Source organism: Cydia amplana, chromosome 4, assembly GCF_948474715.1.
Source record: "Cydia amplana chromosome 4, ilCydAmpl1.1, whole genome shotgun sequence".
Taxonomy (NCBI): Eukaryota; Metazoa; Arthropoda; class Insecta; order Lepidoptera; family Tortricidae; genus Cydia; species Cydia amplana.
In genome coordinates this window covers 15026588-15053757 of record NC_086072.1, presented here as the reverse complement: position 1 = coordinate 15053757, position 27170 = coordinate 15026588, and the positions used below count along the sequence as shown (strand labels likewise).

The window sequence follows — 27170 nt, the reverse complement described above, 5'->3', positions numbered from 1 at the left end:
CGGTCATAAACTGCTGCAAGCCGACCTTTTCATAGCGTTCGACCATCTCACACATGCTCCAAGTCGAGTACGTTTGCCATTCATTCGGCCTAATTTCATGTTTCTCTACATCATGCATTGGAAACCGCATAATATGTCCGAAGAATCTAAGGGCTCACCATGGCATATTGTGAAGAGCTGAGTGGCGATATTGAGATTTGAGCTCTTTTTAATCAGAGCCTCCAGGAAAATGATATCATCACTAACTACTGTTGAATATTTTATGTTAATTCTTTCCATTTGCCCACTCCACTCGTTGAGAAGAATGGTGAAGCTATCGATCCCACATTACGCACAAACAAACGTACGTTTCGGCTCCATACTGGAATATTGAAAACACGACAGCTCGTACCAAGCGCACTTTAGTTGCATTCGAATACCTCTGTTCGTCCAGATTTTGTCGAGGTTAGCCATAGCACTCTTAGCCATGCCAGCTCTGCGGCGTTTCTCTGCGGTGCAACCACCGGCACTGGTTATCAACCCAAGATATACAAACTAGCTCCCTTTTTCGTAATCGCCGTGCGTCGTGCGTCGGTAAATGGGAGTGCGTTTGCCCTGTCTACTACCATTAATTTTACTTTGGTCTTGAAATGGTTATCTTAAGACCTCCTAGAACTTTCATCTTCAATTTTCCTCAGAAGAGCCGCCATTTCGATGTATTTCTTGTTGTTACACCACCTTGCAGAGGTCTTATGGTAAATGAGCCTTGAGATTTCGTTGCCTATTCAATTGTAAAGCCTACTTCATATATCGCTCTCTCATCTTTCTTGACGCTGAATATTGAGGATTCTCAATTACATTAATGGGTGTGTCAAAATTGATGTATATTTGACCACTGTAACATATATAATTCCAAATAATCCATATTGTAATCAAAATACCAACATGCAATAGCTAATTAACAACACTCAAGGTCACGCCGATTTCACGCCGATCATTTATCGGCGGCGGCGGCGTGGCAAAAAAGCCCGGCGGCGGCGGCGCGCCGGCGCGGCGCACACGTCTAAGGTGGGGTTGCTCGACCAAATGTCATAGAGGGCCTCGAGAGTAATGGAATTGCATGTAAAAATTTTCAAAATGGCCGACTCTTTTTTTTTCAAGTTGGTCCGAGCGCGCTGACTGACGAACCAAGCAAAATCCTATACAAAAACTGTGTTAAGCGAGCCCGAAGGGCGAGCTTCAGGCTGGGGAGGCCGAAGGCCGACCCCGACGGAGGACCAAAGGCCCGGAGCCTTCACACCGACTCCCAAGCGTGCAATCCCCAGTAATTTAAAGCGAGGCCGAAGGCCGAGCTGCGTGAATGCAGCGCTTCCAAGCGTTCTACCAAGTCAACTGTCTTGATAAGCGAGCGTCGGCGAAGCGCCGAAAAAAAGTCGGCCATTTTGAAATTTTTTAAATGCAATAGGCAGTGCGAAGTTTGGTTTTCATATGAAATTCTTTGTGACAAAGTCGGATAAGATGATTTCGCTTACAGTGATAAACCGCTTACTATGACATATAAATACTATTTTTATGGAATTATGTCCGGTTATACTGACAAATTCGCTGGTTTTCGAGGCCGGCCCCACATTTTTCCCTGCGAGGACGTCTGTGGCGTTTAAATTGTTTTAGTTTTTACTCTCGGTGAAAGTTGATAATTGGTATAAGGTTAATAAAACTCATCTCTCACAAAATAGTTTGAGATTAATTTGGAAAAAATAAAATAATAAGTTTATTAACTATGCTTTGTATGACATCCGCTTAGTATGTTTGTTACTTCCCTTCAATGTCATTATAAGCGGATTCTACTGTATATAGAAAATGCCTAAAGCAAACATAAGTTAATAAAATAGTCTACTTCATTTGGCATAAAACCATCCCTATTATCCTCGCAATTTAAAAAGTCGTATGTTGTTATGAAAGTCGTATGCAGTTGTTACGTTTTAGCTTAGCACGGTAGTATTGAAAAAATGTCGTCATGTTTATTCCAAATTTTACTAAAGTTATCTGTTTACTACAAGTGAAAAGTGATTCCACTGTCCTTGATATGAACTAAAACAACTTCTGCACCACTTTACGACACATGAAGACATTTTTAATTACAAAAAAACGTAGTTTTTATAAACCAACTTAGCCATCCGTCACTGAATGTCATCTAGGCCGAACTGAAGTTGCCAATCGAACAGTCTGTAAGCACCGCCTACAATCGAATACTTTACGTTGGGTCATAATTGAGCGGACAGAATACTTCCATGGTTTATATGCGTTCACTGGTTGTAAATCGCTTTCTGTTTTTGTTCCACTAACACTTAGTTTTTAATCTTAATTGTTACTAACCATTATGGGCCATTGTTGTCTTTTAAATAAATAAATTGAATTGAATTAAATTGAAACTTTGAGGTCCTGTACTTTGGTAATTTTTCAATATTTTATTTTAATATCCACATTATTGTCATAAATTGCTCGTTTGCTATCTATTTTACTAGATTTTGTTATAAAATTCAACATGTGTCATCATCCCTATTCCATTACTCTCGAGGCCCTCTATGACATTTGGTCGAGCAACCGGGTGGGGTTGTCTCGCACCGTTTAAAAGCTGCCATACAAAATAAAAATTGCCATTTTTTCCGCCATCTTGGGTTTTTTCCAAAAATAATTTTTTTCATAGGAATCTAGAAGCCTCTATCTCTTGCCATGCAAAATCTCGGCGCGCTCAGACCGACTTCAAAAAATTAAAAAAAAAAGTCGGCCATTTTGATTTTTTTTCAATGCAGTTTTATTTCCCTAGAGGCCCTCTATGACATTTGGTCGAGCACCCCCCACCTATCACGCACCGTTTAAAAGTTGCCATACAAAATAAAAGTGCCCAGTTTTTCCGCAATTAAAACATCTTTCAAAAAAATAATTTTTATAGGAATCTAGGGGACCCCGAGTTTCCGTGACCAAAATTTCAGCGCGCTAGGCAAAACTTGAAAAAATTAAAATAGAAAAGTCGGCCATTTTGAAAAAAAAAAATGTCAGCGTCAAAAACTGCCAGGGTCCCTCTATGACATTTGGTCGAGCATCCCCCACCTAGGTCTGACCATTTGGCCGGGCCGTCAAACATTTTTCTGACCGGAAGCGGTAGACCAAAAGTCGGAATTTTCTGGAGGTCACCCAGCCGCCCTCTATACGACCGTACCAAAGACAAATACGCCACGAACCTCCTTCTTGGAGAACAATTATGTCAATCAATCATCGGATTGCGGCTTTATATCAAACAGAGCGCAGTGTACCGCCGGAACCACTTTTCTCCTCTCCATTTTTGGGGGGAAATCAAAAGTTAATATCCAGGTTAAGACTTCAGATCAATTAAGTATGATCCAAGGAACAATTGTGTCAAGCGGCATCGCCTGGGACAAAAGGGACAACTCAGTGCACTAACTTCCCCATTAATTAACTTTCTCCCTTAAATATTTTTTTAAATATTGAACCTACCGAAATTTTTTATAGAACATTTAATGTTGAAAATTGGATGTAGATTACTTATGTTTCAGAACATTTTTTGCTACAGGCCACCGTTTACGAGTTATTAACAAAAAATATTAACAATTGATTATAATTAACTTTCTCCCTTAAATATTTTTTTAAATATTGATCCCAGCGAAAAAGTGTACAGAATATTTAATGTAGAAAATTTTATGTAGATTACTTATGTATCAGAACATTTTTTGTTACAGGTCACCATTTACGAGTTATTTACAAAAAATATTAACAATTGATTATAATTAACATTCTCCCTTAAATATTTTTTTAAATATTGATCCTAGCGAAAAAGCGTATAGAATATTTAATGTAGACAATTTTATGAAGATTACTTATGTATCAGAACATTTTAGCTACAGGTCACCGTTTAAGAGTTATTTATAAAAAACTACAAAGGGACCTTTAAATCCGATTTAAGTTTTCTAACACAACATGATTGATCAGTTCATCAGCGTCACATAACATAAATTGACCTCCGCATTGGATAGACAGCAACATTTACTGTTCCAGTATTCAAAGAAACTTAATTGCTAAATTGGGAATCAAAACAACTAAACATGTGCCAGAATCCCCAATTTTAAACTACTACGTTTTTTGCTTATCGATGTTGCTTAATAACTACGTCTTTGATTGAATTGCCATAAAACTACCTCATTAAGCTATTTATCCGAAAATCCTACATAAATAATATTTGTATTACTTTTATATATATTTACGCCTTAAACATGCTAGAAAAAATGGTTATAGATATAATTTCTTGCAGACTTTGTTCTGATAACGTTCAAAGTGATATTAATTACATAATCACACAGAAATATGGTCTAAGTAATAAATAAGTGCATTTTAACAAATTCGCTAAATGACACCACCAAATTTGAACTCTTTGCGCAAATGCTAAAGATTAAATTTCCTTGCGCGCGGGGACAGTTTTGATGCGGGCGGTGGCGGGAGTTCGTGCCAAGGACGCGTGGACAGTGTGTGCGTGGTATATAGGTGTGTACCTACAAGTGACGTGCGCGGGCGTCTCGCTCGCACCAAATACTTGTGCGGCCAAGTCTGAGCGAAATAAACGCGCGCGTGAATGATGATAGCTAATTAAAAATAACTGATATAATTTCCAATATTATTCTAATATTGGTTGATGTTCAAATTATATTCGTAATTATATACCTACGTCGATTATGAACCACTGCAAAAATAAAAATTGCGCCTGACTACCACCGTTCTTATTTAATTTCAGAATGGTATAGTGTGGAGTGGCATTATAAAAGGAATACTTATTATCGTAGTCATTTGACAGTTTTGGTGACACTTTCACATTCTGTCACAGCGAAGTGTGTGTAGGCCCACGCTAGGAATTTATATTATAGTCTATCCAACAACTTTGTCAGTAGAAAAAGGCGCGAAATACAAATTTTCTATGAGACAATAACTCTTGGCGCCTACATTTTTAAATTTGCCGCTTTTTTCTACTGACGGAAATGGCTTGACAGACTTTATATTTCAACAAACGCATCATATTGATTTATTTCTATTCAAAGTCTACGTCCCTAAGTTCCGTGATTGATAAGTATAAAATAAGAACATTAACCAACACAACAAATTTTCTATTATAGTACGAGACCCTTCTGCAAATTGCAGACTTCATTATTTTTGTAGGAATAAAAAACGTGCATGGCAGATAAGAATTTTATTTTAACCATGTATGTTGAAATAAATGTTATTTGTTATTATATTACTGTAGTCGCAAACAAGCACACAACTAAAGTTTTGACAAACGGACGTCCATTAGGCATCTAGATAATTATGTACGTGCACTTGGCCTGTTTTGTAAACATATGGCCTATCGCAAAATGTCGTTATCTGTGTCACTTGTATATTTGACAGACAGATAACGAAACTTGGATTTTTGATGCTCGTGGTAGATCTTCAATTTTTGATTATTTATGGGTAATTCAAGTAGTTGGAAATTGTTTTGGTTTAAAAGAGGCTAAAACAATTACGTGATTAACAAGGGAGGTGTTGTCTTTAAACCACGAGCATAGCGGGTGCTTTAAATAATGGAACATTGAGAGTTGCGAGACTTGCGAGGGTTTCAAAGTACGAAAGGAGAGCAGCTGCCGAGTGAAACTCAAAATTTCTAGCGCACTATGTGTGGATATAGGTATGATACATTATCTAGACACGCACACCAAGTGTTAAGCCAAGTTCAAAAGAAGAGAATTGGCGACGCAGCTGCCCTATGTTGTATTACATGGAGCCACTTTTGACCCCTACGTACCTCAAAGTCTATTAAAAATAAACATATGTATATGAAATTTTGTTGATTTCTTAAGACCTTTTAATGCTAACTAGAATCTCACATTTTTATGAATATAACTCAATCGGTTATTAACATACAAATATCTAAAATCTGGATTTTTCTCACGGACTGACTAACCTAACATAAAAAAAATAACCCATATCCAGATGGCCTAGCAAGTTGAAATTTGTACAAGATGACGTTGAACTAATAATTTCTGTACAAAAAGTAATGACATCCCAACAAAAACAAAAAACAACGGGTTGCACCCAGGGAGTGCCGGCAGAAGTGAAAACTCAATGACTAGTGCAAAATGCACTATGTATAATTGAGGTTAACGCCATCTAGCGTTATTTCGTCGCATTACTTGAAACCCCTAAGCACGTCACTGTTAGTACTCGAGTTATATTAATACCAGATAAAGCGAAACTCACTAGATGGCATTTAAATCAATAGAGGAAAACTCTGTAACATTATTAAATTGTACAACGGGACTTAATCGCCTATCTAAGTTTTGAGATTTACCTCTGACGTTCTCCGAGACCACGGGGACAACGCCGTCCTCGAAACGTCGGAGGTAAATCTTAAAACTTAGATACGCGATTAAGTCCCGTTGTACAATTTAATAATGTGTAAAAATCGTGAAAGTTTAATCAGTATTATTCTGTTGTATTCTGCTTCGGTTTTGTTTTTATGTTCTGTGTTGTTTTGTGTTTGTTTTAAGTGTCAATGGGTACACTGAAAATCAGCGTCGTAACACAACTCATGTGCTGCGACACATGCTGAGTGTTATCCTTTTCTGGAACCCCTCGCAACACTGTTACTTACCTACTAATTTACCTATGTAGATTTAAGCCTATTTTAGTGTTGTTGTGTATGCACAGACCAACCCCTATAGACAGAGCTTATAGGACGACTCGCGGTCACCACTCGTGCGAGCAATAGCGCTTATACAATATTGCTCGCGCGCCGCTCCGATCAGTTGCGTCCACGATCTGTTAACAGTGCGCGTGTCTACGAAAATAAATCGCAATTTATTTAACACAGTGGGAAATAATGGGATTTTGCAGTGTAAAATGGTGTGGTTAGTCATCTAAGACTTCCACTTACAAAACAGATGGAATAACATTCCACAGGATGGTCAAATTAATTATGTTCTTGAAAATTGTTTCTGGTCCGCGAGGTTCATACTATATATACTGGTCAATATGGTTGCACTGAGCAGCAGTGAAGTATGCCCGTCCCTTTTCGTCAACTTGAAAATGCAATGTGCTATCTCTTTCACGTTAACGGCTAGTGGTGTGACGATGATGTTTTCGTCAGTTCGTGCTTTCGCTCGTACCGTATTGTACCATTTGTTTGTATTACCAAATTTGTACCAAGAAATGTAAAATATAACTGTGATTCTCTTTTATTTTTAATTGAGAATAATGGATGTGTAGAATCTGTAGTTATTATTAGGTACATGCAGAGATGCGATTTATTTGAAATACTTCTATTTAAAATGCAAATACAAAATGCAAAATACCTATTTTGTATTTTGCATTTAAATGCCTTTTAGTAAAAACCATTTTGTATTTTATTTGAAATACTTTTCGAGATGTATTTTGCATTTTTAATATTCATTTCAAAAGGCAAAATACTTTGTGATTAAGTTTAGCCAACATTACCAGTCAAACAAAATGAAATGAACGAATGACGCTTGTATTGCCGAATTTGACCGATAGAGGCGCCTGCTAGCCATGCGCGCCCTTTTTAAGGTTCCGTAGCCAAATGGCAAAAAACGGAACCCTTATAGATTCGTCATGTCTGTCTGTCTGTCTGTCCGTCCGTATGTCACAGCCACTTTTCTCCGAAACTATAAGAACTATACTGTTGAAACTTGGTAAGTAGATGTATTCTGTAAACCGCATTAAGATTTTCACACAAAAATAGAAAGAAAACAATAAATTTTTGGGGTTCCCCATACTTCGAACTGAAACTCAAAAATTTTTTTTTCATCAAACCCATACGTGTGGGGTATCTATGGATAGGTCTTCAAAAATGATATTGAGGTTTCTAATATCATTTTTTTCTAAACTGAATAGTTTGCGCGAGAGACACTTCCAAAGTGGTAAAATGTGTGTCCCCCCCCCCTGTAACTTCTAAAATAAGAGAATGATAAAACTAAAAAAAATATATGATGTACATTACCATGTAAACTTCCACCGAAAATTGGTTTGAACGAGATCTAGTAAGTAGTTTTTTTTTATACGTCATAAATCGCCTAAATACGGAACCCTTCATGGGCGAGTCCGACTCGCACTTGGCCGCTTTTTTTCTTCTTTGGTCAGAGTGCGCGTCTTATAGCCGTTTAGAGTTTAGACTCGCGGCTCGGCTCGCGGCGCGTCTCGTGGCTCGCCTCGACACACTCGCATTCGGCTTGTCATTCGGTTATAAACCTTTTGCCGTGCCGTTAGAGTCTGTGCGGAAAGAGAAGAGTCGTGGAATGTATTAGGCCCCATACATTCCACGACTCTTCTCTTTCCGCACAGACTCTAGTGTTTAAATTATATTAGCTCGACGAGCTTGCGAACCACGAGAGTCTAAACCGGCTATTTATGTCTGACTAGTGTCAATGTCAAACGAAAACGACGAACATTATCTATTCTATGGCTATTCTCATGATAAATACCTAAAATAAATAAAAATATCTGAGATTTAGTCAAAAGGTATTTTATTTTGAAAAAGTATTTTGAAAATACCTATTTTGCATTTAGCATTTGAAATACAAAACGCAAAACTATTTGGTATTTTGCATTTGAAATAGTAAATCTGAAAAGTATTTTGCATTTTGTATTTAAATGCTTTTTTAAAACCATTTTGTACATCTCTGGGTACATGGTAGTTTATCTTAGTAGGTATTATGTAGTTTAATTTTTAGTTAGTACATATTTAGTATGACCATTATTGAGGTAGCATCAAAATAAGAAAATAATCATATTTTTAGCAGGTTTTCAGAGCCGAACATGTGACAGTCTCCTATATGCAAGCGTCCATAGGCTGCGTTTGCCACCAAAGTGACGAAGTATAACAACTATCTGCATTTTTGAAATTCATAATTGATTTATGAATGATAAATGAATGACATGTTTTTCTTAAGAAGCTAAACCACCTTCAAATATCCATGAACGTTAAACATTAATGAAATATTTCAAGGCTGACACTACCGTACCGCAACCCTGCCGTTAAGTTTCACCACAAAATGTATGCAACATCGAATACATATTTAATTTCATACATAAATTCTTATGATAAGAATCTTAGCTCATTAATATGCATAGTAAAAATATTAGATACATTTTTTAAGTACTTAATTAACGATGATATTGTTTTAATATTATTACTTAAGTAATTTTTCTATGGACTTTAATGATATTAATTTTACCACAATAAATTACGGTACAACTCGTACCAGTACCACTGCCTGTAATGAACATGTCCCATCCCTACGCCTACACGTGTCAGCGCACCATGTTTGAAACGACCAATCGCAACGCCGTGAGCACCCCTCCCGCACCTCACAGTTTGGTGATTTGCGTCGCGAACAAAATGGCCAATATTAGGTTTCTATAGGCGGTTTTCTGGGTGTGTATGTGTGTTTCGAATAAAGCATCATTCATTCATTCATTCATTCATATTGCTTGATAGCTGTCCGGTCCCTTATTGAAATCTATACGTAAACTACCTACTTGAATACTTTGTAGTTGGATCTCACACTATATATTTCAAGTGCTAGGTATGCAAATTAGTAAATTCTGCCAATTCTTTTTTGAAAATTTTTATTTAAAATTATATCAGCAGTCATCATTCATTTTTTTTTAATAATCATTGAAAAATCACTTAAATCTGAACTGATTTATTACGCGTTACGTTTTATCACCGCTATCACACTATGTGAAAGATTTTTTTGTTAATTCTTATAAATCATTAATTAATGTAATCTCTACTACGACCACTACTAAACTCAGTCTAGGTACGCACTAATTCACAATTAAATTAAAGGATAAACAAGTATTAAGCAGTGTTAACTCTTACTTAGTTTCCCGGCTGCCGCGAACCGCGAAAGTTAATCAAACAATCAAACATTTCACAACAATGATAAAAAATGGTTTTGATTTCGTCAAATTCAAAATCTCAAACAAAATACTTGTTTTGGCCGAGTCCTTCTCGTATTATAAAAAAAAACATTATAAGCTTTACAGGGACGCATTAGAGTTTTAAATCTATTGCAGATGCAGAAAATCATATTCGTAAGAATAGGTATTAGTGAAATTTGCGACAACTTAATAGTAGTTTATGCAACAGTGATATAATAAGGGTTCTTAAAATTCAAGGGTCGAAGTTACAAAACGAGACGTAGTCGAGTTTTGTAACTTCGACCCTTGAATTTTAAGAACCAATTATGAGCTGTTGCATACATTACTTTTTCTATGACAGCTGCAGCAAAAAAAAAGAGTTATTATTAAAAAAAAAGAGTTATTATTTAAAAAAAATTGAGTTATTATTTAAAAAAAAAAGAGTTATTATTGTAAATGAAAACATACCTCTTTCAATCAAGATGATCGGAACTTGTATCTTTAAAAAAAATAAAGCAGTTGTATTATACTCATAAGATGACTGCTAGCAGTCATCTTATGAGCCTATAGACAAATCATTCAAATGACATTGCTTTAGATATCACTGTCAGTCATTTAATTGACACATTTAAGTGCTGGAGTAGAAAAATGATTAAATGCAACCGCGGCGATCGGCCACGCGGACCGATCCGAATTGTTCCGAAGATAGCCGAAAGCATCGCAGAGCGAGAGCGAGCGAGCACTGAGTTCGAGTGCGAGCGAGATAACAACACAATGATGGCGTGACTACCTGGCGGGCGAATAAACATGACAGTATCACAAGCTGTATTACACATTACGCGCTCTGTGAGTAGACTTGAACTGACCATTCATATCGGCGCGTCAATCTATGTGGAATTGAATCCATTACGCGCACTTCGGCCAGTGGTTGGTGCTCGCGCGGATGCACCCTCGCGTAATGAATGATTTTTGAAGAGATTATTACGAGCATTACTTACTACTTACACATGTCTACAGTTGACAGTAGAAAAAGGGCGGCAAAATTAAAACATGTAGGCGCGAAGAGTTGACATCCCATAGAATTTTTTTTTTCGCGTCTTTTTCTACTGACAAATTGGGTGTGTTTCAGTATAGCCCTATTTAATTGGCCTATTATTGTATTCAATTTAACGCGCACGCAAAGACGGAAAGTCTGCAATTACTTAAAATTTACTTTCTTATTAACAGCACTCTTGCTCAGTTTAAAGCTGATAATTAGTTCCAATCTAGTCTTCCATGATATTTGCGTTCACTGGTACATGTCTTGTGCGAGTAGATATATGTGATGTTATCTATGAAAAGGGACCTTATTGTCGATGGCGCTTACGCCATTATTAACGATGCTCCGATGTAAATACAATGCCGCGCGACGCTGTGCGGCGTAAGCGCCATCGACAATAAGGTTTTCATATATAGATAATGTCCCATATTAAGATTAAGGTTTTAAGTAGTTTATTATAACTGCACTACCACGATACTTTTTTTAAATATTCGCGCTCGGGGCGATGGAAGTGTCAATGGTACCTAGCCGACCGTACCTTGCTCTGGCTAATAGTGCATGGCCGCCATCTTGGATTCTAAAATGGTCATCATTTTCGAAATCTGCACCCCCTAAAACCTTTTAAACTACACCCATGACGACTTTTATGACATAGTGCATGGCCGCCATCTTGGATTCTACAATGGCTATCATTTTCGAAATCTGCACCCCCTAAAACCTTATAAACGGCACCCATGACGACTTTTATGACATAGTGCATGGCCGCCATCTTGGATTCTAAAATGGTCATCATTTTCGAAATCTGCACCCCCTAAAACCTTTTAAACGACACCCATGACGACTTTTATGACATAGTGCATGGCCGCCATCTTGGATTCTAAAATGGCCATCATTTTCGAAATCTGCACCCCCTAAAACCTTATAAACGACACCCATGACGACTTTTATGACATAGTGCATGGCCGCCATCTTGGATTCTAAAATGGTCATCATTTTCGAAATCTGCACCCCCTAAAACCTTTTAAACGACACCCATGACGACTTTTATGACATAGTGCATGGCCGCCATCTTGGATTCTAAAATGGTCATCTTTTTCGAAATCTGCACCCCCTAAAACCTTTTAAACTACACCCATGACGACTTTTATGACATAGTGCATGGCCGCCATCTTGGATTCTAAAATAGCCATCATTTTCGAAATCTGCACCCCCTAAAACCTTATAAACGACACCCATGACGACTTTTATGACATATTGCATGGCCGCCATCTTGGATTCTAAAATGGCCATCATTTTCGAAATCTGCACCCCCTAAAACCTTATAAACGACACCCATGACGACTTTTATGACATAGTGCATGGCCGCCATCTTGGATTCTAAAATGGTCATCATTTTAGAAATCTGCACCCCCTAAAACCTTTTAAACTACACCCATGACGACTTTTATGACATAGTGTATGGCCGCCATCTTGGATTCTAAAATGGCTATCATTTTCGAAATCTGCACCCCCTAAAACCTTATAAACGGCACCCATGACGACTTTTATGACATAGTGCATGGCCGCCATCGTGGATTCTAAAATGGTCATCATTTTCGAAATCTGCACCCCCTAAAACCTTTTAAACGACACCCATGACGACTTTTATGACATAGTGCATGGCCGCCATCTTGGATTCTAAAATGGTCATCATTTTCAAAATCTGCACCCCCTAAAACCTTTTAAACGACACCCATGACGACTTTTATGACATAGTGCATGGCCGCCATCTTGGATTCTAAAATGGTCATCATTTTCGAAATCTGCACCCCCTAAAACCTTTTAAACGACACCCATGACGACTTTTATGACATAGTGCATGGCCGCCATCTTGGATTCTAAAATGGTCATCATTTTCGAAATCTGCACCCCCTAAAACCTTATAAACGACACCCATGACGACTTTTATGACATAGTGCATGGCCGCCATCTTGGATTCTAAAATGGCCATCATTTTCGAAATCTGCACCCCCTAAAACCTTATAAACGACACCCATGACGACTTTTATGACATAGTGCATGGCCGCCATCTTGGAATCTAAGTACTAATAATAAAAGTTAAAGTATACTACTATACTACAATATAAATATAATGCAACCAATCCAACTCTAACGTCCACGCTGGCAAAGGACGATACTTTGAAATGGCCACCGCGCCGCCGCTTGCCCTTGTCTAATTCTCGGAAAATGTATTTGGGGCTGCGGCTGGCGAAAACCGTTTTGATTTCGTTCTCGAGAACGGAATTAGCTTTTCGTTCCCGCGAACGGAATTAGCTAAGAACCGTTCGCTCCCAAAACCATTTCATAACCGGTAACAGAGAACGAAAACGTTATACATGGTTATACGAAAGAACGTTTCAATTCCGTTCTTTGAGAACGGAATCGGCGTCAAACGTTTGTTCCCTGAACCATTTAAAATACCGGTTAGCGAAACCAAGAACATTATAATAACGGTTTGGGGTCATTGTACGAAACCGGTTTGAAAAAAATACTGGTATCCGATCCCTGAGTAGCAGTACTGATAGTTCCGCTACTCGATGCTAGATGCTAATAGTCTTTTTGTTACTAAAACTGATGTATGGAGTGAGCACTCTATGTATTTTTTTCTCTATGACGAAACCTAATGTCACCTGGGGCATAGTCCCCAGGACACTGGCCGCATTTCCCCAATAGACACTACGCAATGCCTGAAGATGTATATTTATAACGTCGTAAAATTACCTTCCTTTGCCTATTCACAGAAAAATATTTATGAAATCTCGACCTCGTTAATGTTAGACGACTTTCCTCCCAACCCAAGAGATAATCAATCATTTGGTTACGTATGCGATATGCACTTGCATCAATATAATACCGTGACTTAAATTTATGGTTTCTATTTACTCTGAGAGGTACACAGGATAGAAGATTAATCATCCAGAGCCTGAATTCGGAAAGCTAGGGGTGATCAATATAAGGCAATTAATTACACTTGTGATAAATCGCTATTATGCGCTTTGGTATTTTGTACGCATGCGGACGAAGCGTCAAAAATTATGTAGGTATGTATACCTTACACGATCTTTTTGAATGCTTGTCCATATCGATATTTTAACTGCATCTAGTTTAGTAGGAACAGTCGCTGTCAGATATATCTCCATTGAACAGGCTGCTCTAAAATATCTGCACAATCAGGCATGATTATGCACTCCAACGGCTTGGCAACTTAACATACGTTTGTCATACGGCTGATAAGATATTCAAAGATAAGAATCACTGACTCAGATAACTTACCTCACACATCTGCAACTGAAACAGCCTCCGTTCCTTCTCCATCTCGTCTGCTATCTCCGCGGGAGTGACCTCGCTGCGAATGAGACCAGCTTCCTTCGCCTGCGATTTCTTCTCTTTCTCAATCTTCAGGTACTTGGACTCGTAGTCTTTGGATGCTTTGTCGAATGGCCTCTTTAGGTCGCCTTTGACGCCTCGGAGGTCACCCTTTAGAAGACTGTCCACCGGGAACATTACTATGTTGTTTATGTTTTGCATCTGTGGACAATATGGAATTTATCAGTTTAAATGGTTTTTGGATACATTAGTTAAAGACTCCCACTTATGTTATATCATATGGGGGCACGTAAAGTGTGTGATGTAACTGATATGGTACCCGCCCTTCACCTTGTCCTATCCTACATCGGAGCTGATACCGATATATCGGCGTTTAGTTAGCACGTTGGAACTCTTAACAGCTGAAACGATACATGGATTCTCATTAGTTATCGGACGCGAGTTGTGATCTCCGATTTAGTTTTGGAAAGTGTTGTGCTTGCTTGGAAAGCTTTTGGTCTCCGGTTGACGCCGTACGCTGCATTCTGCATTACGGAGAAATATTGCTGTTTTCAATTCAGCGTGTAGTATCATTGGAAAACCAAGTCCCAAGAGCCAAGGTATTTCTTAACAAATAAAGTTAACTTATTGCGAGTGCATCCCCGTAAACAAAACCATGATTTATTCACAGCACTAAAATATGTAGCCGAGAATAAAACGGCTTTGTCCACCAGACATATGCAATTTCCAGTCAAGCAAACAGTAATTTGCCAGCAAGCACAATTGTCTGGAAGCGTCGCCTAGGCGCAGCCACAATGCATTGCATAACGCTTGCATTCGCAACGTTGGCTTAAGGCGTATGGCGTATTCGACCGAAAGATGTTATTTTAAGAGAGAGATCATAAATAAGAAAGTAGAGAAAGTGTAAAATTAATGTGAAACTTTGTTGTTTATAATTGCTGTACCAGTAGAGCAATTACTGTTGCTAAATATGTAGGTAGGTAATCCAAGGTTGATGCACCTAACTCATTGTTGCTTCACCCTGCAATTTGAAATGACAGTTGCAAATAAAATGCCCGAATAGGCGCCAAGCACCGTGAACTGAATAACGTTGCCAATTCATATGCAGGTGTAGAATTTGGCAAGGAAACAGCCATTTCTATGAACGCCGGGCGAGAATTACGAAGTCTAATCGACTGCCAACTCAAGTTAAACCAATTTCGAGCCACGGAGTCATTCCAATCGTTTAATACATAAAAAATCTCTTTCCTATATAGGTATGTCGTATGTACACATAGTTGTTACGTATCACGACATCGTGAACCTCTTCTTCTTCTTCAGCGTGCCGCTGGGCATTCTGGGCAACTCCAAATTCCGGATCTCCTCGTTTCGGATTCTGTCGCGGAGATTTAAAGATATGTCAAATATTAGATATCGAAACGATATGGATTGGATATGTTAGTGTCAAACAAGTGTCAAAAGTGACGTTTTTTCAAACAAAAACGTCACTTTTGACACTCGTTTGAGACTGAGATATCTTGGTGATGTCTAATGGATATCTAGTTCAAAATCCGAATCGGGCCCAGATTCATTTGCTGCATTTGCGCACATTGGATGTGTTCGCGATTGGAAGTCACGTTACCCTGGTTCGTCCAATGATACGAAACGCCCGCGATCGTCCATCCAATGGGAATACACGGCTAGATATTTACTTCAACCTCAGTGAATGAACATGTTAACTTGGTCCCCACGTTTGCATAAAGCGGATGCAGTTTGGATCGAGTTCACTGATTTCATCTCGGTTTATTTTCTACCTTACAAGTATTTTTAGCATTTTACGTAATATTCTAAATAAACACTCGCTGCATACATCATCGCTGCCCCTAATGCACTTTTAATATCTGGAGCACGTACGGTTTAAGTGGCTCTTATTCTTGCTACATAAAGTTTGGGAAGTATTGAGAAACTGGCCTAAAAGAGCTACGAACCTAATAAACTTTGTAAATGATCTTAAAGGATACAGAGAGGCTTTGTAAAGAGGGTCTGGGTGTAAATCTTTTCTCGACCTGAGCGCAGGCGAGAGGTAAACCAGTATAGATGCTTTTTCAGATATCGCATTCTTGTTACGGACCCCAAGTCCACAGTTAGACTGGTACTACTCAAAAAGTAAAGGGTAAATACATGGCATATTATGGAATCAATGGAGTGAACGCCTCCGTCAGTCGAGGGGAGATAAAGGGTTGTAGAACGTACAGCATAATGAAGCCCTTCCTGGACATTGTTGTCGACCTGCTAATTATTACACGTCCCGCAAATGGTTTGTAAAATGTCGCGATTTAATCGAGTGGAAACGTTGCGTGAAAATTAAAAAGCATAGGTAGTCAACCGCCGGGTTTATCTGGACATTTTCACAGTAGATAACGGAAATGAATCCTTGCATTTTAAACCCATAAACGACGTGTGCCATTATATGATTTAAGATTTTATTTATATTTATTACTACCATTTCTTTACTGTATCGTCTATACTCGTAGTCTGAAGTGAATAATTTGATAAAACCTAAACATACTTGTATAATGTAGGCATCTTATTACTCATGCATAATTCTCAAATAATTTTGACGTGGCGCTCTCACGCCACTAACCGTAACGCGGCACAAACCCCTTATCTCCACGATGCAGTGAAATTGCACACTGGAATCGAGCACCGCAATCATATTCTATTCCGCTTTATCACCAGAAAAGGCTAGATATTACGTTTTATCGCTCTTATCTCTGAGTATCTTTTCACCCGCAAGGTCTGACGGATCAATAGACGTCACCTGTTGCTTGTATTGGGCATCGTAAAGTGAGAAGTCATAATTATGATGCTGGCGTTAGGGTTTTTGTAAGTTAAGTACATTATGTATCACTAGAGACCCTTGCGACTTTGCACGGGTTAACAAATTATACATAAACCTTCCTCTTGAATCACTCTATCTATTTAAAAAAACCGCATCAAAATCCGTTGCGTAGTTTTAAAGATCTAAGCATAAATAGGGACAGACAGACAGCGGGAAGCTATAGCTAAAGTATACTTTGTTTTATACTATGTAGTGATATAAGGTTGTGTGCACTCTAAACTAAACCAGAAAATAGAACCGACTTAATACTACGATAACAAGTAGAATTCATCGTTTTCACAACAACAAAAATCAAACCTCATCGTCATGAAGCGATTGTGGAAAGGAATAGCCGTTAGTCATTGCTTGTTATGAAATATGAGATGCTAAGAGACGACAATGATGCGTCATTTGCATTTAACCTACCTACACATACAGGTAAGGTAGATTTGGTTAGTAGGTAAGTCGATATTGACACAACACAGACTCCTTACACTAAACCTTTGTCATAGGTGAACGACAAAAGGCACCGATTACCTACTGTCTCTTGTAATGGTCTCGTTGAAATCTAATTGATTAAATGTTTGTTATTTATTATGCGTACTAGTTACCTCACGGCCCTCGCGTCAAAATTTTTTGCTAAATCAGGTATTGGCTTATTTAAAGCGACTGTAATAGCGATCAAATGGTTATTTGATCTGTTTAGATCACTGTCATCACCGTACCTATAAAAATTGGCAACGGGACGCAGGAGGCATTATCTCGTCTTTTTGCATTTTATTCTGAAACCGAAACGAAGTACTATTGAGCTTCGAGGAGGCTTAAACACACGACAGTCAGAGCGGGCTCAGCACGGTTCCATTTTTATCGACTATCACTATGCCCGTCACTTTCGCACTTACATACTTGTTAGAACGTGACAGGCATGGTGACAAACGATAAAAATGCGACCGTGCTACTAGGGCAGACCTTCCACGTTTTGCGATAAATAAAGGGTTAAATCTGCGGGCTCAGCACGGTTCCATTTTTATCGAGTATCACTATGCCCGTCACTTTCGCACTTACATACTTGTTAGAACGTGACAGGCATGGTGACAAACGATAAAATGCGACCGTGCTACTAGGGCTGTTCGCCAAAATATATGGTTGAAGTTCGCGCAGCAGCGTCGTCGCTTTAATAAGGACAATGGGTAACCTAGGACTTTGTATAAGTGCCATCTCAACCTTGACAGAAACATGAACGAGCTGTTTGTTAGTGTTGTGGAACAAAGGATATTTTCCAGAGATAATAGCACTGTAATGCGATGCCGGCCAAGAGACTTAACAATAATTTGCTAAGTGCAGCCCCGAGTTGAGATAAGTCAACTGCTTACCGAAAGTAAAGGATTCCACTGGCATTTAAAACTTGTTGCCTGAATTACTTACTCTTGCTTAATCTAATTGACGAGAAATATAAGTATTAGGCAATAGAACTACCTTATACGTGTAATTTATGTATGTAGTATAAAAAGCACTGATGTTACATAGGTGCTAACGGCTTATAAACCCTATTAAGTAGTAAGTTATCTACAATTATGATACAAGGCAAAACTATGTTATTATGTATGTAGGTACTTATAAACTTAAATACAACGCCAAAATGTAGGTTCCAGGAACCTCAGCTTGCAGATGGAGGAGAGGAATATTTGCTTGTCAGCCCTAGTATTGTGACTTAAAACTTATGACTTATCAGTTACATGTTACAAATTACAAATACACGAACGCTTGTTGTCAAAGCACGACACTTAGCACATGCCTTTTCCACGGCGTTTGAAGCAGTTTTTGCGCTCGGCAATATTTATAGTTAATGAAATGTTGATGTAACAATGATCATTGTTAGGAATGAGAGCACGTGCGGCTTTATGCCGCTCCATTGTATGTTAAGTGGGTGTCACACGCTCAAGATGATATTAATATGTTTTGCAGAACGAACATTATGTCTGGTTTCGTAATTAATCGTTTACGAGTGAGTAAAGAGGCGGTTAACCCAGTTTGTTATCTTTTCGTATGAAAGTAAAAGGCTGGGATGCTTTAATTTTTCTCTTGAAGACTTTGTAAAATGTTATTTACTACACTTATGACTCTTATGAGTTTCTTTCTTTACTAGACATATATGTTTTTATTGTTATTTGTGGCGCCGCACGTCATACATCGTTTTATCCGGACAGGACTAAATACTTGTTATGGTACCAATTATCTACGAATTTCGGACATAAAATTAGCTGTATTTTTTATTATTATTTGTCTTTACTAACTAAACATAAATTTTGTCAATGCTGTTCCGATGCTCAATCGGACAAAAAATAAGGACTATTATACATGTTTATAACATAATAAAAAATAACCAAATGCACAATCGAAAAACCACTTCATAATTCATCTGCACGTTTTCAAACACGTCATAGCACATAGCCCCGGGTTCGAAGGACAAAGGATTGCACGCCATGTCAAGGGCAGGCCGAGGATTCTGCGCAGAAAAGTTCAGGACCTTGTAGCCGAGCTGCCAAACAAGCCCAAATGTATCAAACTTATACATTGGGGTACCATTTTACTACTTCGTAATAGATTCAATTGCGTTATACTATCCGCAATTTTAACTAACTACTGGGATAGTAAAACTCCTCCTTGCGTGGTCAGATCAAGACTGAAAGAGGTATATGGCTTATAGTTCGGTTTGCGGCTACTATAGGCGCTGCAGAGCTAATTTGGCTCACTTTTTCTTACAGGCAGAATAAGACGCTTATAAGCGGCCTAAAATAAACCAGCCCTAGTAGCACGGTCGCATTTTTATCGTTTATCACCATACCTGTCACGTTCTAACAAGTACGCAAGTAAGAAAGTGACGGGCATAGTGATAGTCGATAAAAATGGAACCGTGCTGAGCCCGCAGGAGGTCGTGTATCGTGATAAGAATGCTCGGGATATTTTCTCCTCGATTTTGCTTTATTTGTCTGATACAATGTGCTTTGTATTCTCGTAGCGTAGCTTCCTTCCGTCATTTATAATAGCAATATTGACGAAAGGAAGATGAATAGCCAAGAGAATTCATAAGCAGATAAATATTGAATAAACGTAAGGTTCCGGGCGTTGCGGTATCTGGCAAAAAATAGACGAAGGTTCTTTCTATAAACTTTTAGGCTCATATGCCTTGTTATTTTAGTAAGCGAAATAGATAGACTCTATTTTACTTAGAACTTCGAGATTAAGTGTGCAAAAAATTAAATCAAAATAAACTCCATACATTGTTGATTGTAGCTGTTATTATTTGCAGCTGCGACCAATGCTATCAAACCACATATATTTTAAAACTACGTAAGTATTGAAATCTTTTTATTTCAAAATTCGAAGATTCCAACATCATACTTACTGTCAATTGCTTTTGTGATAAAATTAATTAAAATCCGAGTATATGTTTCGTTTTGACTTTCGAAATACATCGTATGATGGGTGTATCGTAATAGCATTATGATAAAATACAAAGTAGGACATGTTCTTATACACCATACCTGTTGCGCATCCTGGCAAATGTTGTGTATTGCTGATTGGCAAAATGAATAGTATATTTGTTCATTTATTTATTTTAAGAAGTAGCAACACCTATAAAATTAAGTATACAAACTTATTTAAGAATATTGCTATTTTAATATCCACTGGAATTCCAATGTCTATATGTAGAAATTTAGTGGTTCGTTCGATGTACACAAGGCCAGCAAAGATCAACAGACACGCTCCCGAATCAGTGTAGCGTAACTGGCAAGGTAACAATAATGGGTCATCACCGTGACCCATTTGCAAGTAAATCTGCGCCCACGCAATTTGCGTCAGCGGCGTTTCGAATGTCGAACGTTCCAAGAAGGACGATACATAAAACGGCTATTAACCGATGCAGTTAATTTTCGTTTAACGTATTGGAGCTTCGCTTTAGTTTCAATCTGGGTTTGAAAGGAACTGGTATAAACCAATGAGTTTCTCGGAACCTATATGCAGGAAAGGCAATAGGTTCATAAAACGGTTATTGTTTCGCGATGCAGGTAATTTTCGTAAACATGTTGAAAGAGCTTTGCTTTGGTTTCAATCCGGAGGTTTTGGATTCGAACCGAACCCAGGTTCGTGTCAATACTATTGTACTTAACTACGATGAACATTTGATATTTACCAGTTACTAGGTTTTTCAGTAAATAAATAATACAATGTGAGGGTTGAAGAATCCGGATTGTCACTTATATGGCATATTTTGCGTTCTGTAGCATTTGTATGGGCCAATATTTTTGCGAAGCGGAACCCTGGCTCTTTTAGAAACCAACAGAGAAAGCGCTAATTAGGTAGGAAACATACGCCTATTAAAAAGCTTTAAGTATTTATACCATTTCGCACAAAAACATACATATAAAAATAAACATTGACCATCTTGGTACCTACCATATTCTAAGAAATAAATATTTGTACTTGTATTTTGAGCATTTATTTATTTCCGCTACTTAAAGGTTGTCTGGAAGAGATCGCTTTTCTTTTAGCGATAAGACCGCTGGCTTTGTCTATACTTGAGTTCCTGATTTCTCTGTATTATTTTCTAGTATTGAGGCATTATTTTCTAGTATGGCATGTGCAATAAATAAAGAGTACTTGTAATAAGTATAGTATTTTCTATTTTTCAACACGCATAAGTGATATTGGTATTCCGACCGACTTCCAAGAAATACTTACATCATCAAATAACACGAATACCTAACACTTCTTAGAGCCGCATCATTCGCGTCGGAATTTCTTAATAATTTCAAATTCCAGCTCTGGTTGTACATCTACAAGTCCGTGATATACATCCGTTAACCGACAATAGAAACGAGTGAATACTATAATAAATACTTGTACTTGGCAAAAGAAAAGTTGCTAATTGTACCCATCGATCAGTCGATAATATTTATAAAGATCGTCGAGCACTACGTACTCCTTGATAAACTAAGATATAGGACCAAGTTGGAAGGCAGCTATCTAAGAAAAACAGCAGCGAGTTATATAAACTGACACTAAATATATAACAACTGAAATGAAGAACGATCAAAAAGAAGGGAGCCCGTAGTAAAAGAGGGGTTGTTCTCAAATAGATGCTTAAGTAGACTGGTTTAGCAGAAGCGACCACTTGTAGCTAGATATACTTAGGTTAGGATCATTATTTTGTATGGCGTGTATGACAAATTGGCAATATCAGCTATCAGCAGCTATAAATCGGAAAGAGCCGGGACCTTGGTAAAAAAGATCAACAACTACATTGACGAAAAACGCAATTCTCTATGTAGATTGCCAGTCTTTATTAACATTGACTACTCTGTCAATAATAAACACGCGATAGGTAGATGCTTTATCATTATCGTGTTACATTGGTTAGCGATTATAATACGATATGGCTTATCTAACTTGAAACAATGCATTTACAGAAATGAGCTTCGAGATTCACTAGAGAATTAATGTACCTTTGTTAATAGAAAATGGAAGGCGAAGCCAGGGAGTATAATGGATGGCCTGGCATCGGATAAGAGTTTATGCAAATTATGTGTAACTATTCTTATAAAAGATTTATTCATAGGAAATCAGATTTAAAATTATAATGGGACTATTAAACGATCACTGCAGATGAAAATGTCCGATCTCTGCCAATTTTATCAATGTATAAATCTACAATTATATTTGTATTAGCTGATCCTGCGACTCCGGTCGGTGGATTTTCGTCTATCATTTTCCCTCTCTCCTCCCTAGAGCGGATTGGAAATTGGAAAAAAGAAACATAATTATATTCAACCTCCGGGTTTAAGCTCCCTACATGTTCAATTTCAAAGTAATTAAATATTAAATAGATTGTCTAAGTAGCGATACAAAATAAAGAGTTTCAAAGGTTCTTTTAATTCTAAAGGTTTTACGCTGCTAAACGGTACGGCGCGGTGGTTAGCTTTTACGATGTTAAAAAGGTTGATATCACGTGTCATTGAAGGAGAGGTTCATACTAAGTGAACTGTTTCAATCCTTTTCGATACCTATTTATTAAATAAGTTGCTGTTTCTTTGTGATTTCTGTTTTTGTAGGTGTCAAATGTTCCTTTCGTTATGGCTAAGTGAAGTGGTATGAGTAGCACAATTAAAATATAATAGCTTTTTCAAAAAATATATAATACGATTACGTTATTAATATGATAGAAAAGGCCTGTTTTGCATATGGCGTAAATTTCGCTTTTCGCAATTTAGACAACGTGAAAAGGGAAAACTAGAAACTGGCCCTAACTGGCGAACTGGGATAGCTAGCTAATGTATGAATAATTCAGGCGCGGCCAAACGTTTTGTGGGCAGGCGAAATATAACGGTTCTCGGTACATTGCCTTAAAACGGTCGAAAAACGAGACTTTTGTACCGTTTTAATAGATGATCACGATTTAATGGCGATAAAAAAACGAGTCAAGACATACCTACTTTAATACAGAAATCGCTTGTTGTAGGCATCATGTACCATTTAGGTAGCTGTACGGATACCTATTAGTAAGTTTAAGAAAGCTTGTGGTTCCATTGAGAGAGCAGTCTATATGTATAGACTTCGACCGCGTCGTTATAATCGGTCACATTGTTAAGAAATCATGAAGAACTCATGAGCCGTGGCAAAATGCCGGGATAACGCGAGGAAGAAGAGAGAGTTAAGAAATCATGGAACGATTGAAAAGAAAAAATTGGTGGTGAAATCATACACTCCAACAGTTCAAGTAGTAACTACGAGTAATCCATATATATTATGTTATGTTCCTTCATTTAGTGAGATGTGATTTCAAGTGTGTGTATGAAATATACTGAAAAAATTGAACCTCCTCTCTTTTTTGTCCCTTTAGTAAAAATCCAGCAGCGATAACTAAATGAACGTTTTGTAGACAGATGGAAAAGTATCACTTTTCCCCGCGCCATAGATCCCTGGAGATAGTAGCTCCCGCAATGACTCAATTTCCGTCACGTCCCGGATTATGAAGGCTGGCCGGGTTCTCATAGGCTGAGCTTCTTTGGATAACCAATATAATGAGACCTCGAGATCCGCAACAAATATCTTATCGTTTGCCGATCGATTAACTCGCCCGCACTTGGTAAGCGATTAGAATGACAATGAAGCAACAGGGATTTGTAAGGGCTTGCGCTTTTCTTACTTATTATAGCCTTTTTCATTTAACAGTCGGTTGAACTTGCTGTAAATGCTGTAATGTTACAAAGAGTCTAATCTGATTACTCGGAGAAAATAAGTTTTACCAGCTTCGGTCGGTTCCATGGAATTCAGAATTATAAAAAAAAGCGGCCAAGTGCGAGTCGGACTCGCCCATGAAGGGTTCCATTATTTAGGGGATTTATGACGTATTAAAAATAACTACTAACTAGATCTCGTTCAAACCAATTTTCGGTGGAAGTTTGCATGGTAATGTACATCATATATTTTTTTTTTATCATTCTCTTATTTTAGAAGTTACAGGGGGGGGGGGGGGGCACACATTTTACCACTTTGGAAGTGTCTCTCGCGCAAACTATTTCATTTCATTTCATTTCATTTATTTGTTGTAAAATCATGTACATAAAATTAGAAAGGTTAAATAATCAAAATAATGTCGGTCCATGACACCCTGCTAGGGCACACAACATACTTAAAACTAATATAAAACAGTACACAGTAAACAGTCACTAATATATATTCAGTTTAGAAAAAAATGATATTAGAAACCTCAATATCATTTTTGAAGACCTATCCACACGCCCACACGTATGGGTTTGATAAAAAAAAATTGAGTTTCAGTTTTAAGTATGGGGAACCCTCAAAATTTATTGTTTTTTTTTCTATTTTTGTGTGAAAATCTTAATGCGGTTCACAGAATACATCTACTTACCAAGTTTCAACAGTATAGTTCTTATAGTTTCGGAAAAAAAGTGGCTGTGACATACGGACGGACAGACAGACAGACAAACAGACATGACGATTCCATAAGGGTTCCGTTTTTTGCCATTTGGCTACGGAACCCTAAAAAGATAACTGTGTTTGTGTTTTTATGTTGTTGTCAAAAATTTGCTATTGAAATTAAATTACGATCCACTTTATGATTGATACGTAATAAAGGCTCACCTCACAGAGGGTTTAATTCACTTGACAAATTGTGTGTTATGGTTTATGCTTCATTTAATTCCATTACCATTTTAGATACACTTAGTGAAATAGGGCTCTATTTCTTTAATCCACCACGAAACCGAGTCAAATTGGAAATTAATTAGAGTCTTTTGACGCAGTCCCACCGGTTTGTCTATTTTGAAACAATTGAGGATATCCCTAAAGATTCGAAATAAGTAAGCCGAATTAGCTCCGGCGGAAATATTACACAAAATGATATTTTTTAAGTACTGTGTAAGTGTGTACCTTTAGTACCTTACCTAGTTACCTACAATGTTTTTCACGAAAGAAAACATATAAATTAGCTGTCGTTCTATTTAGACTGCGATTAAGTGTCAAAATGTATGCTGTAAAATAACCGTTTTATGCTTTCTAAACACAAAGTTACTCACTCATGTATCAAACAGTTTATGCAAATATGGAACAAATGATCCATATCCAGTCAGATGAAAAATATCGAGTTGGACAATAGGCGTGCATTGCCGGTTAGCGGCCTTTATATTGCTATTCTAAAAAGCCGTACGTCATAATGAAATTCGTGTGGAGATACGACTTTTCGGCGCGGGGAAGGATAGTACCAGTTTTGTGCAAACACGCGAAACTGGGGCACATGCTAGTGCCGGCAAACTGGTTGTTCGGTACACTTTTCTACCGCTTCACTCTATCAGTGAGAAAGTGCTCAATAACTAAACTACAATAACAAACTTTTTTTTGCAAATAGGTAAGGGCCCTTCTGGTCTTAAATGGATACCCTAACAATAAAAATAGCCTTATGGCCGCCTGCGGTTATGATATGCTATATTCATATGCACGTCACTGAGCCTAATTCAAAGTCAAGGTTCTTATTTCAATTGACCCTTTGCCGACATCACAGTGCATCTTTGGAAGCTCTGGCAAGGCAACCTTATCATCACAACACAGCTACATATCTGCCTAATACGCACCTACGCAGTACGCACAGTGAGAGAAATCAGAAGAGTAGCGGTATGATGACTGTGGTCTTTTGTAAAGTGGATTAAAATGACAGAACCAAGAAATGCTAGCCATAAACGCGCCGTTTAAAATAATGAGCAAAACACAAGCGAGTGAAATGGATTTAACTGCGTCATTTAATTTATTGCGTCGTTATGAGTATTTAGCTTATAATTTCCGAAGCAATCAATTTTTATCACGATTAATACGATTATTACGGTATCCCGTTAAAACTGGTTCTAAAATTCAGTGCTGAAATTGAAAGTGCCATAACTCATCTTGATTGCTTTCTCCAATTACGGTTTAATATTATGCGGATAGACGGTAACGTTTAGGAACCTATTGTAGTTTGTCTATAAGTGTATAGTTTATATTGTAATTTAACTTAATTCAATATTTTTTTCTTTTAATATGTCAATATTTAGAAAACTAAAATTTTGTAAAATATAAATAGAGAGAAATAACGGATTAAAACAAAACAACATGTTCTTGCACGTACGAGTAAATACCCAATGAATAGTTGAATGTCCGGAAGAACACTAATTAGTATTAAGTTCCGGGACACGAACACTCGATATCTCTAGCGAGGAAGCACTTTAACGACAGTTCTCAAGTTCCCTAATTGAATTAACTATTTAATATATAGTGCCAAACGCTTTAAATTAAAGCACAACAACTCAAGCACCAAAGCTATATAAAGTCTTTAAAAAACGTAGGTATGTCGCAGAATTTAGTATGATAAATTTTACTTCGAGTTTGTTA

At 37.7% G+C, this 27170-nt stretch overlaps 2 protein-coding genes across 2 annotated transcripts in view; one reads left to right on the top strand and one right to left on the bottom strand.

Annotated features, from left to right (window-relative positions):
* LOC134647282 (sodium-coupled monocarboxylate transporter 1-like) overlaps positions 1-27170 on the top strand; it is a 127271-nt gene that overhangs the window by 17949 nt on the left and 82152 nt on the right. The gene's annotated exons all lie outside the window — the stretch shown is intronic.
* Positions 1-27170, bottom strand: part of LOC134647295 (arfGAP with SH3 domain, ANK repeat and PH domain-containing protein) — a 100985-nt gene that overhangs the window by 41684 nt on the left and 32131 nt on the right. The window contains exon 4 of the mRNA XM_063501583.1: positions 14315-14569. Coding sequence (XP_063357653.1) covers positions 14315-14569 — 255 coding nt within the window. The remainder of the gene's footprint in view (positions 1-14314; positions 14570-27170) is intronic.